The 13,573-nt window shown below is 46.2% G+C and overlaps 1 protein-coding gene across 1 annotated transcript; it reads left to right on the top strand.

Annotated features, from left to right (window-relative positions):
- The first annotated feature begins 821 nt into the window (after positions 1–821).
- Positions 822–11,433, top strand: LOC139325991 (solute carrier family 2, facilitated glucose transporter member 5-like). The gene is made up of 13 exons (XM_070956065.1): positions 822–841; positions 1,301–1,370; positions 2,157–2,249; positions 3,796–3,938; positions 4,856–4,980; positions 6,121–6,273; positions 7,199–7,324; positions 7,473–7,666; positions 8,274–8,384; positions 9,552–9,653; positions 9,859–9,934; positions 10,541–10,668; positions 11,296–11,433. The coding sequence occupies exons 1-13, from the start codon at positions 822–824 to the stop codon at positions 11,431–11,433; spliced, it is 1,479 nt and encodes a 492-aa protein (XP_070812166.1).
- The last annotated feature ends 2,140 nt before the right edge of the window (positions 11,434–13,573 follow it).

Below are 13,573 nucleotides of genomic sequence, written 5' to 3'. Positions count from 1 at the left end.
ACCGGTTGTTGTGATCCACCAGCAGTCTGCGGAGCTGGCAGCAGAGTCGGACAGTGATGAGGCTAAGGAAGAACATGGACCGGTCCTGGAGGCTGGGGAAGGCCCGGATGAGGGCTCTGCATCGGAGGCAGAGATGGGGCCAAGGCCATCAGGGAGTGATGTGCGGACTTCAGAGCCTCCAGAGGCTGACAGTAGAGAGGCAGAGGAACAGGAGGAGCCTGTTCCTAGTGCACGTATGAGAAGAGCTGCCAGAAGGCAGGAGCAGATAAAGCAGAAAGGATGACTCGGGAGTAGGGCCAAATTAGAAAAAGCGACATTGCTCAAAAATTGCTACAACGTGGAGGCCTGAAGGAAGAACAAAAGTAAAGTTTTTTGGGGGGGAAACCTTTCTTCTACCCCATCCTGGCCCAAAGCAAAATATGTCACCCAAACACAAGTTGATTGAACAAGGTAGAAAGTTCCCCAAAACGGAGTTCTCCGTTGAAACCCGGTTCCTGTTTACAAAAAAGGCATTTAACAGGGTCAGTGAAAGCTTTTGTGGAAAATGCTGTGTTTTGTGTTCCTATACATTTATTTGTTTTACAAACAAGAATAAAATGCAAAACAGAAAAAAAACATATATCCAAAGTTTGCCTTAGGGCTGCTGGACGTCAGCTGACTTTACATTCCATATGGAAATGTATGCAAATCAGCCCCTAACTGCCAACCGCTTCTCCCGGAATGTTCCCACCTCCTTTCCCTGATTGGCTCCATCCGCTGTTCCAGCATTCATTCGAAACAAAATTTCAGCTGAGCAGATCCGGCTTGTCCCTTTTCACGCCATGACACGCAAAAAACCTCGGTGAGTTTGTATTTATATTTTCTTCTTTTTTCCCCCCCCCCAGCTTTAAATGCCAAATCTGGAGACTGGCATTCTCTAAAGGGGCTGACAGACAAGCAGTGTAAGACTGAGACGGTGCCACTCAATTTGGGGAATTTATATAAAAATAAATAAATTAGGAATTAAACACGAAGCTCCCAAGCCGACGTTCGGAAAAAAAAGACGGGGAAAAGGTTTTATTTATGTCTGTCCCCTTCCCTCTAATTTCCTTTTTGGAGAAACGTTGCCCATCGGTGGCAATGGGCTCTATGGAGCCTCCCTGATCTGCAGCAGTCTACCTTTGAACAAGAGCCACCCAGGGAGCACAGGTTGCTGAAGCTCCCTGGCTGGTTTCGGGGGAACAGAAACACTCGCAAATATGGTGGAAGAACGAACGAGGGGACAGATTATTATTTTTTGCTTGTTTCCTCTTTTTTTTAGCTCAATCAGGGTTCCTTTCTCCAGAAGGACAGTTGTGAAAAAGGACTCAAAACTGTCAATTCGAAATTATGTGAGTTTGGCGTATCGGATAAAATGAGACCAAGATGATTGTTCTCTTTATCAGTTACTGTTTCCCTGAAAATAAAACCTCCCCTTTTAGCATGCACTAAAATGAGCCCTCCCCAAAAATAACACCCCCCCAAAATAAGCCCTCCCCGAAAACATTTAAGCACCATTTCATCTGGTTAAGGTTAGGGAGACAGAAGTGGAAATCAGGTAAGATGGCAAGAGGAGCCCCGTCTTGTTCCACGCACCCTAAAATAATAAGACCTCCCCTGAAAATGAGGCCAAGCACTTATTTCAGGGTTCAAAAAAATATAAGACAGGGTCTTATTTTCGGGGAAACACGGTATTATTTTAGCCTTCAGCACAAGGCAGGGCGGAGAACAGGGCTCACCCGAAAGGACATAATTAAAAAGTATTTCTAAAGGAGATTTTCTGTTACTCCAGAATCAGGGGTGAAATTCAACCGGTTCCTACCGAATCGCGCGATACGGTAGGGCCAACTGCGCGAAGCCCCGCCCACCGGTGCGGATATCATGATGTCCCATTTTTGCAATGATTTTCAGCCTCTGCACATGTGCAAAAAGCTTTGTGCATGCATACATTTGCAAACCGGTAGGGAAGGTAAGTGAATTTCACCCCTGTCCAGAATATATTTTTTACGGCAGCAACCTCGGCGCGTCCATGAAGCCCACAAGCCAGACCTGATATAAAAACCACGTTACCTTTTTAAAAAGAAGAAACGTGGCTTACACCATTGCAGTAACCATTGTTTCTTTTCCTTCTGTTGAAGCTGAGCAGGACGTTGATTATTTCGATATTGGTTTCGTATCTCGGACATTTTCAATATGGCTACTCTGTCTTGCTGGTGCATCACCCAGCTTCGGTAAGTCTCGCCAAGTGAACCAGGGTTTGTCTGGCATGGGGAGCCCCGATTATAAACCCCTGACCTGAGGTCCTCCTCTTAACCCTGTTCGAATGTTTTGGGTGAGCCCAGGTAGCGTGGCATGCTAGCTGAGGTTTTGCCATTTTTCATCAAGCATATAACATACAAAGGAAAAAAAGAAATCTAAGTGATAGGAAGGTAGGAAAAGAAAAAAGGAGGAATAAGAGGGCCGGCTGTGGGGGGGTACCATCAAATACAAAATAGAACCACAGCCTCAATATTTTATGGCCCCAACTTAAGGACTTTGTCAAAAAATGGGTGTTTATGTGAGTATATGCATAATAGTTATCTTTTGAGAGGTGAACGCAATGGAATTTCATTTTAATGTATGCTGATCAGTGTACATTTAAAGTGGCAATAAAGTTTTTTATTCTGTTCTGTTCTGTTCTGTTCTGTTCTGTTCTGTTCTGTTCTGTTCTGTCCTGTCCTGTCCTGTCCTATCCTGTCCTATCCCATTCGGTTCTAAAGTGAATAAAACTAGTTTAATCAGCAAAACCCAAAGTTTTCATTTTTTTTTTAAAAAAAATAATTTTTATTAAACAGTTTGTCTTTAAAAACAACACAAAAAACCAGTCACACACATATAAAAACAAAACATGTCAAAACGTAACATATTGAACATTACATAACATTAATGGTAATTTTACAGCACGTCGTATCAACTTAACGTACTTTGCTTTTGTAGTTCTCTAGTCTGTCATTTCTATTTACCACTCAAAAGTTTTCATTTTTTATTTTTTTTTTTTTGCCTCGAGCATAAAGTCCAAGATCGGTTTCCAGCTAGGAAACGAAACTGGTTGTATTCTTTTCTTTTTCTGAGGAAAACAATCAAGTTTGTCCTCTCTTCCTTTTTTTCATTCATTCTTCTATTCCCGGGCATTGATGGATCTTTTCAGCTGGTTGTTTTGCGAAGGAGAATGTGACTCCTTATTGATATTCACCCCCATGTCCAGAGATAATTTACCTACCGGTTTGGCCAGCACTGAAAATATGAGTGCGTGCACGCCTGCTCTCGCTTCACTCACACGTGCCACCTCCATGCATACAGTACAGTTTAAATCAGTCTTTTCTGAACAAGGTCTGTTAATTTAACTTCATTAACAGCTGACAAGAATCCAAAGAATAATATCTCAATTCTGAAACACAGTATTTCAGATAACCGTAATCTTACTGTGGTTGGCAGAATGCCCAGAAGCAATTTGCAGGAAAACTGACAAGAAAGGAGCAAGAGCCGATCAGCTGAACAGGCCACTGACGGGCCACAACACTGCCTGTGCCCAACCTCTAAAACGTGCCTAAATAGGACAACATAGAGCCGAGGCAGGCCCACCCATGATTTCCGGTACCGGTTCGCCCAAATTTGTCCTAACCGGCTAAATATCACCTCTGCCCACGTCTTAAATTTAATTTCTGGCTGATCCAAAAATGGGAAATCTCTTCTTTGCTTCCTCAGTTTGCTCATTTTTTTCCATTTTTCTCCCCTAAGCTCCTTGTCTCCAACTTGACAACGGAGGAAGCGAAGAGCTTGAAAAATTTCTGGTTCATCTTATCGCCCGTGGTCATATTCTTCCCGATAGGAGGGGTGACTGGCATTGTGCTGTTCGCAACCCTGGTGGACAGATACGGCAGGTAACGGAAGTGGCAAAACGATTCAGGGAGGGAGGGGTCGTGTACAATTTCTCCATACCATAGAGCAGGGTTGAAATGCTCCCTGTTCGGCCCGGTTCGTCCGAACCGGTAGCAATGACAGCCAGTGGCTCAGAGAACCAGTAGCGATGGCAGCTCGAGGCTCCACCCACCCACCCAGTCATCGTTACTTCCTGGTTTTAACCTGTTTTTTTACCCTCTGCGCATACGCGGAGGGTCAGCGCGTGCACTTCCGAACCGGTAGGGGAGGTAAGTAGATTTCATCCCTGCCATAGAGCGAAGCAAATGTTACCCAAGGATCTCCTGGTGGTCTCTTTTCCAGGCGTCACCCTATACTGTACGGGTAGTCCTCAGTTTATGCCCACAATTTAACCCCAAATTTCTGTGGCTAAGCAAGACGGTTGTTAAGTGAATTTTGTTCCATTTTACGATCTTTCGTGCCACAATGGCGGTGAAGTGAATCTGGTTTTCCCCCCTCCCTCCATTGACTTTGTTAAATGAAATAATTGAGTTTTGTCCCATTTTACGACCTCTCTTGCTACAGTTCTTAAGTGAATCACTGCCGTTGTTAAAATCGGTCACCCCCGTCGTTAAGTGAATCCGGCTTCCCCACTGACTTTGCTCGTCGGACGGTCACAAAAGGGGATCACGTGACTCCCGTCCTATTTGCGACCGTCGTAAATATGAGCCGAGCATCTGAATTTTGATCACGTGACCGGGAGGAGGCCGCAAGGGCCCCGAATGTGAAAAACATAAGTCATTTTTTCTTCAGTGCCATTGTAACTTCGAACGGTCAGTAAACGAACATCGAAGGCTACCTGTATTTGTCCATTAAATGAGGTTGCCAATACCTTTTTGCACCTGCCTCTTCCTCCCCCCTCCCTTTTTTCCTTTTGCAGAAAATGTCTCCTGCTGTTTAATAACACCTTGGCCTTCTTCGCCTCAGTTTTTCTCTGCCTTTCCAATAGCGTCCATCTTTTCAATTTTACCTTGTTCGCCAATTTTACCATTGGGATGTCTTCAGGTGAGTTGACCTCCAAGACGTTTGGGGACGATCTTCCTCTGGGAATCGTTCTCCAGGATTGGTTTGTTGATTTGACCATTTGTGGGTGCTGAAAAGACCGGCTGCTTTTCTTCCGGCAGCGTAGCAAATAGTACCATGACGGCGAACCTACAGCACGCGTGCCACAGGTGGCACATGGACCCATATCCGTGGACATGGGAACGTTGCCCTAGCTCAGCTCCAGCGTGCATGGGCGCGCCGGCCAGCTGATTTTGGGGCGTTCTGGGCCTCGCGGAAGTCGGAAAATGGACTGTTTCCAGCCTCCGGAGGGCCTCCGAGAAGGATAGGGAAGGCTGTTTTTAACCCTCCCCAGACTCCAAAAAAGCCTCTGAAGCCTGGGGAGGGTGAAAAACAGGCCTACTGGGCCCACTGGGCCATCACGTGCCATAAGTAGGGGGAGCACGGGGGGGGGTCGCACATGCATGCACGGGGGGGGCATGGCACATTGAATTATGGGTGCACGACCCCCGTGTGACCCCTGCTTTTGGCACGCAACGGCAAAAAGGTTAGCCATCACTGTAATAGTAGATCAAGCAGACCTGTTCTGACCCAGCTCCCCGAACACAACAATATCTCTGTAGTTAAATCAATGATTCCTTTATGAGACGCGCCAGCAGCCCCGGAAAAAAAGGTTCTCTCTCACCACAGGTTAACAAGTCTGTCCGGCCGGGAGATGAATAGTTGTCTGCCACATCTATTCATCTCCGCCCCCTGCTTTTTATCCCCAGAGGTAGGGTGGGGCTTTGCTAACAGCGGTAGCTCTTCCGTTCCAAGGACCGGCCCATTGATTTCCACTGCTCTCCTCTCCTCTGCCTTCTGTGCATCCATGTGTCAGGCACAGGACCCAGCTGTTCCTCCTCTTCCTCATCAGCCACCTCCAGACCTGGGGGCTGTTGACTCTCCCTCTGAGGGCTGACGGACAGCCCAGGCTCCGCCTCTGTCTGTCTCTCTGCCAGTTCCATTCCCTCTTCCCCCTCGGAGCTCTCAGGTGCTGACCCTGACTCCCACACCTCCTCCTCGGATTCGGCTGTAGGAGGGGCCAGCGGCCGACAGGCCACAACAAGACTACTCATCACTGTTCAATTTCCTTGTTCGACTTAGGGATCTTTTCCTGCTGTGTTCCGCTGTACCTCTTAGAGGTCTCTCCCACCCCCATAAGAGGGTCGATGACTACAACCTCAGCCCTCTTCTTCAGCCTTGGCGCATTGTTATGCCATATGCTAGGACTTCCGAAGATTTTGGGGAACAGAGAAGGTACGTGCATGGACGGAATCGTCATTGCGACAGATTTTGTGAATAACTCCCTTGTAGCAGCCTGCAAATCCTGGCTTACGAGCACCCTTCTGCCTAAGCAGCATGTCATAAAAGGAAAGGCAGGGGGGCAGAAAGAGGAAGAAAAAAAAAACCTCCAAGAACGTCAGGCATAGATTCTCAAACACAGCAGAATGTAGACGATGACCAGGCTGAGCCCGAGGGAGGGGTCAAATGCGTCATAAGACACGAGTCCCTGCACGCCCACAAAAGATCTAAATCCAGCTCATGAGTGGCATTCACTTACCTTCACTACTGGTTCACAAATGTAAGTGCGTGGCACCTCCATGCATGCACAGGGCCTTCCACACATGCGCAGAGTATCAAAAACAGGACGTGATGACATCCGGGCAGTTGCATGGAGCCTCTCACAGCTGCCACTACCGGTTTGATAAAACCGGCTGATTACCGCCACTGATCCAGCCCACCTTGAATAGCTCTCTTATCGCCTGCACATTTCCCTTGACTGTTAGTTGGTCAGATTCTTGTAGAGAGCTTAAGCGTGCAATAAACCCGCCTGAATTTTTTTTATTTTATTTTTTTTTTATTTTTAATTTGATTTATATGCCGCCCTTCTCCGGAGACTCAGGGCGGCTTACAATGCGTTAAGCAATAGCCTTCATCCTTTTGTATATTTATACAAAGTCAGCTTATTGCCCCCACAAACTGGGTCCTCATTTCACCTACCTTAGAAAGGATGGAAGGCTGAGTCAACCTTGAGCCTGGCGAGATTCTATCTTACTTTAATTGCAGACAGCTGGTGTTAAATTACAGAGCTCTGTCTGTTGAGCTATCCAGGCTCCCTAATTTCCTGATTTCCCAGCGCTTGAAGTTGCCCATCCAAAATTCTCTCCCCCTTCCTTCACAGGTTTCCCGTTAATGGCTATTGTAATAGGTATGGTTGCTACCGTTTGCATTTTGCTCCTCCTGTTCTGTCCGGAAAGTCCTCGCTTCATTTTAATCCAGAAGAAAAACGAAACCAAAGCAAGAGAAGGTAAAGAGACTCTGGATCCTGGCTGGATCGCAAATGTGAACTCCCGGCTGGATCGCAAAGAGCTGATACCCTTTCCCCGTTGTTATACGATGCAAATTTGCTCTTTGTCTCTGCGCCCTTCTTCATGGTCTTCCCTCTTTCCCACCAGTTTTAAGAAGCTTGAGGACTCACGAGGACGTGGGTAATGAGATCCGGGAACTCCAGGAAGAAGATTTTTACGAAGTCATGGCCAACGAGAAAAAGATGAATCTCAGGAAATTTTTACGTATTCAGAAATTCCGGTGGCCTATAGTCACCATCATCGTGTTGATGGCCGGAAGTCAGCTTTCTGGCATCAATGGGGTAGGGCAGGGGTCAGCAACCTGAGGCTCTGGAGCCGCAATGTGGCTCTTTCACCCCTCTGCTGAGGCTCCCTATCCCTCAAAATATCACTCACAACCGCCAATGTGCGACACTTGCCAGCACGCGATTTATTGAGCTTTTCGCCCCCCGGTAGGCCAACCATGGATAAATCCACAAAAAGAAAAGTTTCAGAAGAAAACAGAACTTTAAATTCGACTACATATGCTAGTTTTGTGGCGACTCAAGAAATAGTCAGGCCCGGGAAGGGTTTTTGTGGCTCCCGGTGTTTTCTTTTCTGTGGGAAACAGGTCCAAATGGCTCTTCGAGTCTTTAAGGTTGCAGACCTCTGGGGTAGTGGGAAAAAACATCCCAAATCCTTACTGGGGGAGGGTGGGACCCCCAAACCAACTACGATACGGATCCCAGGGTTTGTTTCACGCGGAAATGATGTCATCTCCTCACTTTGTCGAGTTCCTTTCTCGTTTAAGGGCAGCGGATAGAAACCCCAAGTCTCTTTCTTTCTCTTTTCCCTGCACACACACACACACCCCAATTTTGTTTCCCAGTGTCATCTTCATTACAACTTCTCTTTTTCATCTGGACACAGATGTTCTTTTACATCGAGAAAGTCTACAGGACCACAGGCATATCCAGGCCTATCGCTGACATCATTTCTACAAGCATCCATCTCATCATCATCATTACTGTTGTCGTCGCGGTAAGCTGCTCGCTTTTTCCAGCTGATTTTACAGCAAAAACTCAAGGCAAAATGTGTGTCATTTCCCACCCCGCCACCTCCCGGCATTAAAAATTGCTGAGCACATTGTAAGCCGCCCTGAGTCTTCGGAGAAGGGCGGCATATAAATCAAATAAAAAAAATAAAAAAATAAAAAATAAATAAAATAAATCCAAACATTTTGGTTCTCCGGAACGAGTCTAAAGAACAGGAGATAAGGGTTTATTCGGAGGAGTGGCTCTGCTTGGCAGAGACAACCGTAACAGAAAAACAAAATTGGAAGGGACCTCTAGTCCCACCCTCACGCTCCCGCCATGCGGAGAGATCCTTTTGTACCATTCTGGACAAAATCCAAGAAATAAAGGGAGACTTTATCAGCGAAATATAAATTTGGTATAAAATGGTTTCTCGTGAATGCGACTGCTTGAGGTCTCCTGGATTGGAGGTGAAAGGCAAAAGGGCAAAATGATATATATATCATTTTCTAGAGTCTAAGGCTTTTATCCAGAGGTGGGTTTCAGCAGGTTCTGACCAGTTCTGGAGAACTGGTAGTGGAAATTTTGAGTAGTTCGGAGAACTGGTAGTAAAAATTCTGACCGGCCTCGCCCCCATTTATTCTCTGCCTCCCAAGTCCCACCTGATCAGGAGGAAATGGGGATTTTGCAGTATCCTTCTCCCCGGAGTGGGGAGGGAATAGGGATTTTGCAGTATCTTGGAGTGGGGAGGGAAGGGAGATTTTACAGTATCCTTCCCCTGGAGTGGGGAGGGAAGGGAGATTTTGCAGTATCCTCCCCCTGGAGTGGGTTGGGAATGGAGATTTTGCAGTATCCTTTCCCTGGAGTGGGAGAGGGAAGGGAGATTTTGCAGTATCCTTACCCTGGAGTGGGATGGGAATGGAGATTTTGCATTATCCTTCCCCCTGGAGTGGGGGAGCGAAGGGAGAATTTACAGTCTCCTTCCTCTGCCACGCCCACCAAGCCACGCCCACCAAGCCACGCCACGCCCACCAAGCCACGCCACGCCCACAAGCCACGCCCACAGAACTGGTAGTAAAAAAAAAATGGAAACCCACCCCTGCTTCTGATCCCCATTGCCTTGCCCTTGAGATCCCACCAGACCTCTGTCCCCTTGATTTTGTTTCCCCCCTAGATCAACTTGGTTGAAATGTGGGGCCGCCGCGTTCCTCTAATCATGGGTTTTATGATCTGTAGCATGACCTGCATCCTTCTAACCTTCACGCTGGAATTCCAGGTTTGACTGCTTCCTGCAGGGAACTCCCGCTTTGCGCTTCTTCCCGAGCCCCCTCCCGCCCACCCCCACCCCAATCTTACCCTTGCTGGGAGGGCACGGTGGGTGGGGGCCGACCTGAAGCTTCGAGAAAGCTGGGTGCCGGCAGAGGAAGAAGAGGTCTCCTTCCCAAAACTATCTTGCTCCCCTTCTCGCTTTCTTTCCGCAGGAAGAAAGCTACGAATTGTCTTTCTTAAGCCTGGTTTTCATTATTATCTTTTTAATCGGACATATGCTAGGACCAGGTAGGCGAACAAGCTTCACCACGCCAAACCTTTGCTAGAAATCCCAGGCAGCCGTGAAGTCTGCAATGTCAGGGTGCTAATTAATCCCATTCTGCTTTTGGGTAATCGCACCTTGATTTAGAGACGTGGATCGAGACTTTTCCTTGCAAGTATACATTAAGAAAATAAACCCCGAAGATATTTTTTTCTAAGAAAAGCTCATTTATTTGTTATAAAGAAAATAAAACATCTTACTAATCTAAATTAGTTACATTTTGGCAACGTTCCTGCCGGCCACCTCTCTGGGGCCGGAACTCTCCTGGCAGGAGAACAAAGAAAGTGTGAAGTAGAAAGAAAGGAATGCGGACATGCGTAGTGGATCAGAGATAAGATACTTGGCAAGCTACAGAAAGTCTGAATGTCCAAAAATATGAGCTCATCTGGTAAATACCAAAACGCAGTGACATGCAAAACCAGCCAATGGACAAAGCCCGGTCTGCAATGGGGAAGCGATTTCAAGATGGAAGGGACCTGGGAGGTCTTTTAGTCTAACCCCTTGAAGGCTGAAGGTAGGAGACTTTATCCCGTCCTGGTCAAGTCCTTCCTTTTCCTTCCTTCCTTCCCCAGGTCCGATCCGTTTGGTCATTCTGGGAGAGCTTTTCCTGCAGTCGACCCGCGCCTCGGCTTTTACCATAGGATACTCCACCCTGTGGTTTGTTCGTTTCGTCTCTGGGATGATCCTGATCCAGCTGGAGGTGAGTTCTCATACGAACCAGAGTGGGTGGAGTGGGGGTGGGATGGTTACACCTTTACAAGATCCTTGGACGGCCTTTGGGAACTTCCGCTGTCCGAAATCTCCCGTGGGGTTTTCAGAGTTCGCGATTCTGGGTTGCGGGCGGATGGCACCAATTTGAGGGCTTAGATACAAACCAGGTTTACCCCAGAGGGAGGTTATGAGCTGGGAATTGTAGAGGGGAAAAAAAAAAGAAGTGAGGGACACCCTCGGATGGGATCGACCCGAGCAGATTTGTTCAACGGGTGGATTTGCTATTGAGACGAGTTAAAAAAAAAATATTGATGTGAGCAGGAGATGAATTTTAGCCCGGACAACGGGAATAGAGGTGGTATTCAGCCGATTCGCTCGAACCAGTAGTGGAAATTGTGGGTAGCCGCCCTGGCTCTATGCCATCCTATTTAGGCATGGTTTTGAAATTAGGCGCATGCACGGAAGGCAGGCACACGAACCAGACACGAAGCGAGCTTGTGTGCACGGGGCGAACCGGTAGTAACATCATGTGAAACCCACCGTTGAGCGGGAAGCGAGTTTTGAAATCTTGTCGAGTTAAAAAAAAATCTCTTGTGTCATTTTGCTCCCTTCCTAGTTACTCCTGGGCCCTTACTCTCTGCTACTCTACTGGCCCTTCTGCGTGGCCACCTTTATCTATCTTTTCAAGATGCTCCCCGAAACGAGGGGCAAAACGTTTGTGGAGATCCAATTTGCCAAAAGAGGAGAAGTTTGAAACCAAAGAACGCAGCGGAATCGATTGAAAAGAAACGATGGCTGGTTGACAAGCAGCGGCCCGCGGGATGCTTTGTTGCGGCTTTTCCGTGTGTGTCGTCCGCTGTTGGTTTATTTTTTTGAGGGGTGTGTGTGTGTGGAGAAATTACTTGTAGGTCTCTTTTTTTTCCCCCTGGATCTCAGCTCTTCCATTCCACCAGCATACGCAAACCAAGAATTTGGCACTATATATTGTAAGCTTCTTCCTTCTGCAGATTTTTCTGCGATTACCCGCCTGAACTCAAATAGATCTCTGTGGACGATCAGTCCTGCGCATTGGGACACTGCTCGATGTGCCTCGGGCACTTTCACAAAATGGCTCCCAGGGAGGGGCGTGGCCGGGAGAAGAGCCAACGTTTGTGCAAACATCCCTTAATTTCACGAATCTTTGTTTACAAGGTTCACTTTGGAAGCCTCAGGACTGCTAGCAATAAAGATACTGGGCCCATATTTTGTTGCGTTGCCCTTCCTTTCAGCTTTTTTTTTTTTTAAAAATAATTTTTTAGAAGCGAGAGTCACAAAAGTTGTGAAGAATATTGCTGGGCAAGGAAACACTTAAAAAAAAAAAAAAAAGTTCTCGAAACAACACACGTAAGTCAGGAGTAATATGGAGGACCTAAATAGAACAGCATGCAAGGAACAAACAAACAAACGAGGAACTTATCATTGTGACCAGCTAGGAGGAAAGCCACGGTTGAGCTGCTGGGGGTTCGTAGGGGTTCGGGAGAACCTCTAGCTAAGATTCTGGGCAGTTTGGAGAACTCCCAAATCCCATTCATGGCTGGCCCTGCCCACTCTGCCCCTCCCCTCCCAGGAGTCCCCACGTGGCCCATTTTGGATGCAGGTAAGCGCAGGGCATGTGCGGAGGCTCAGGGAGGAGGAAAAACGGGCCTACTAGAAGTTCAGGAAGGCCGGAAACGGGCTCATTTCCAACCTCCAGAGGGCCTCTGGAGCCTGGGGAGGCTGTTTTCGCCATCCCGGAGGCTCAAGGAAAGCCTCTAGAACCCGGGGAGGGCAAAAACACCACTACCCCTACCCCGACTAGGCCACGCCCACCATGGCCACGCCCACCCGGCAACCGGGCAGAGAACCCCTTGCTAAAATTTTTGAAGCCCACCCCTGAGGAAAGCCACTGATCATCTACAGGTAGTCCTCGACTTACAACAGTTCATTTAGTGACCATTCAAAGTTACTGTAAGGTTAAAGTTATTAATGTTAATATTTATTGCAATATTAACATTAAGCACAGCATACAAGTTGTTGAAATGTATTTTAATTAATAATTGTATGCCTTCAAAAAGGCCACACGGGGACAGTGTTTTATACATTCATACTTCTTCTCCAGCATGGGAGCACTTTATTGAAATATGGATATTACTAATAACGTTCATAATGATCAAAATAATGTGAATAATAATTGGGTCCGTGAGAAAAAGGATAAATCCTTTGATGGCTGCAACTCCGCAGATGGCCACGAGATGGCAGTATTTTATGTCACTACTGTCTGCTATGCTATTTTAAACAGCCCATTGTAAGATATTTTAGTTTCGCAATATCAGTATTAATAATAACATTAATTTTTGTGAAAATAACGTGAATAATAATCAGATGACAGAAAAGAAGAATAAATACTTTGATGGCTGTAACTCCACCGATGGCCACGGGATGGCAGTGTTTTCTATCATTGCAATCTTGAATTTTGAACAGCTCGTTTTAACTCAGTTTGATGTGGTTTAATTTTGGTTTCCCGTGTCTGTTTGTGTTGTTCAGCACAGGGGCTTCTTGTTGAAATATTAACATCAATAATATTATTGGATACTGAGGAAATATTAATATCAATAATATTATTGGATACTGAGGAAATATTAATATCAATAATATTGGATACTGAGGAAATATTAACATCAATAATATTATTGGATACTGAGGAAATATTAATATCAATAATATTATTGGATACTGAGGAAATAATGTGAATAATAAGTGAAATAAGTGAATAATAAGTGTTGAAATATTAATATCAATAATAATATTGGATACTGAGGAAATATTAATATCAATAATATTATTGGATACTGAGGAAATATTAACATCAATAATAT

The sequence above is a fragment of the Pituophis catenifer genome, unplaced genomic scaffold, assembly GCF_029215685.1.
Source record: "Pituophis catenifer annectens isolate HBS135680 unplaced genomic scaffold, rPitCat1.0.hap2 SCAF_18, whole genome shotgun sequence".
Taxonomy (NCBI): Eukaryota; Metazoa; Chordata; class Lepidosauria; order Squamata; family Colubridae; genus Pituophis; species Pituophis catenifer.
The sequence above is the reverse complement of the archived record's forward strand: the minus strand, read 5'-3'. Positions and strand labels throughout refer to the sequence as shown.

Excerpts from the sequence above, each read along its gene's own strand:
- LOC139325991 (XM_070956065.1), top strand. The coding sequence starts at position 822 with ATGACACGCAAAAAACCTCG. Across the intron at positions 842-1,300 it reads ATGACACGCAAAAAACCTCG|CTCAATCAGGGTTCCTTTCT; the intron begins GTGAGTTTGTAT and ends TCTTTTTTTTAG. Across the intron at positions 2,250-3,795 it reads TGGTGCATCACCCAGCTTCG|CTCCTTGTCTCCAACTTGAC; the intron begins GTAAGTCTCGCC and ends TTCTCCCCTAAG.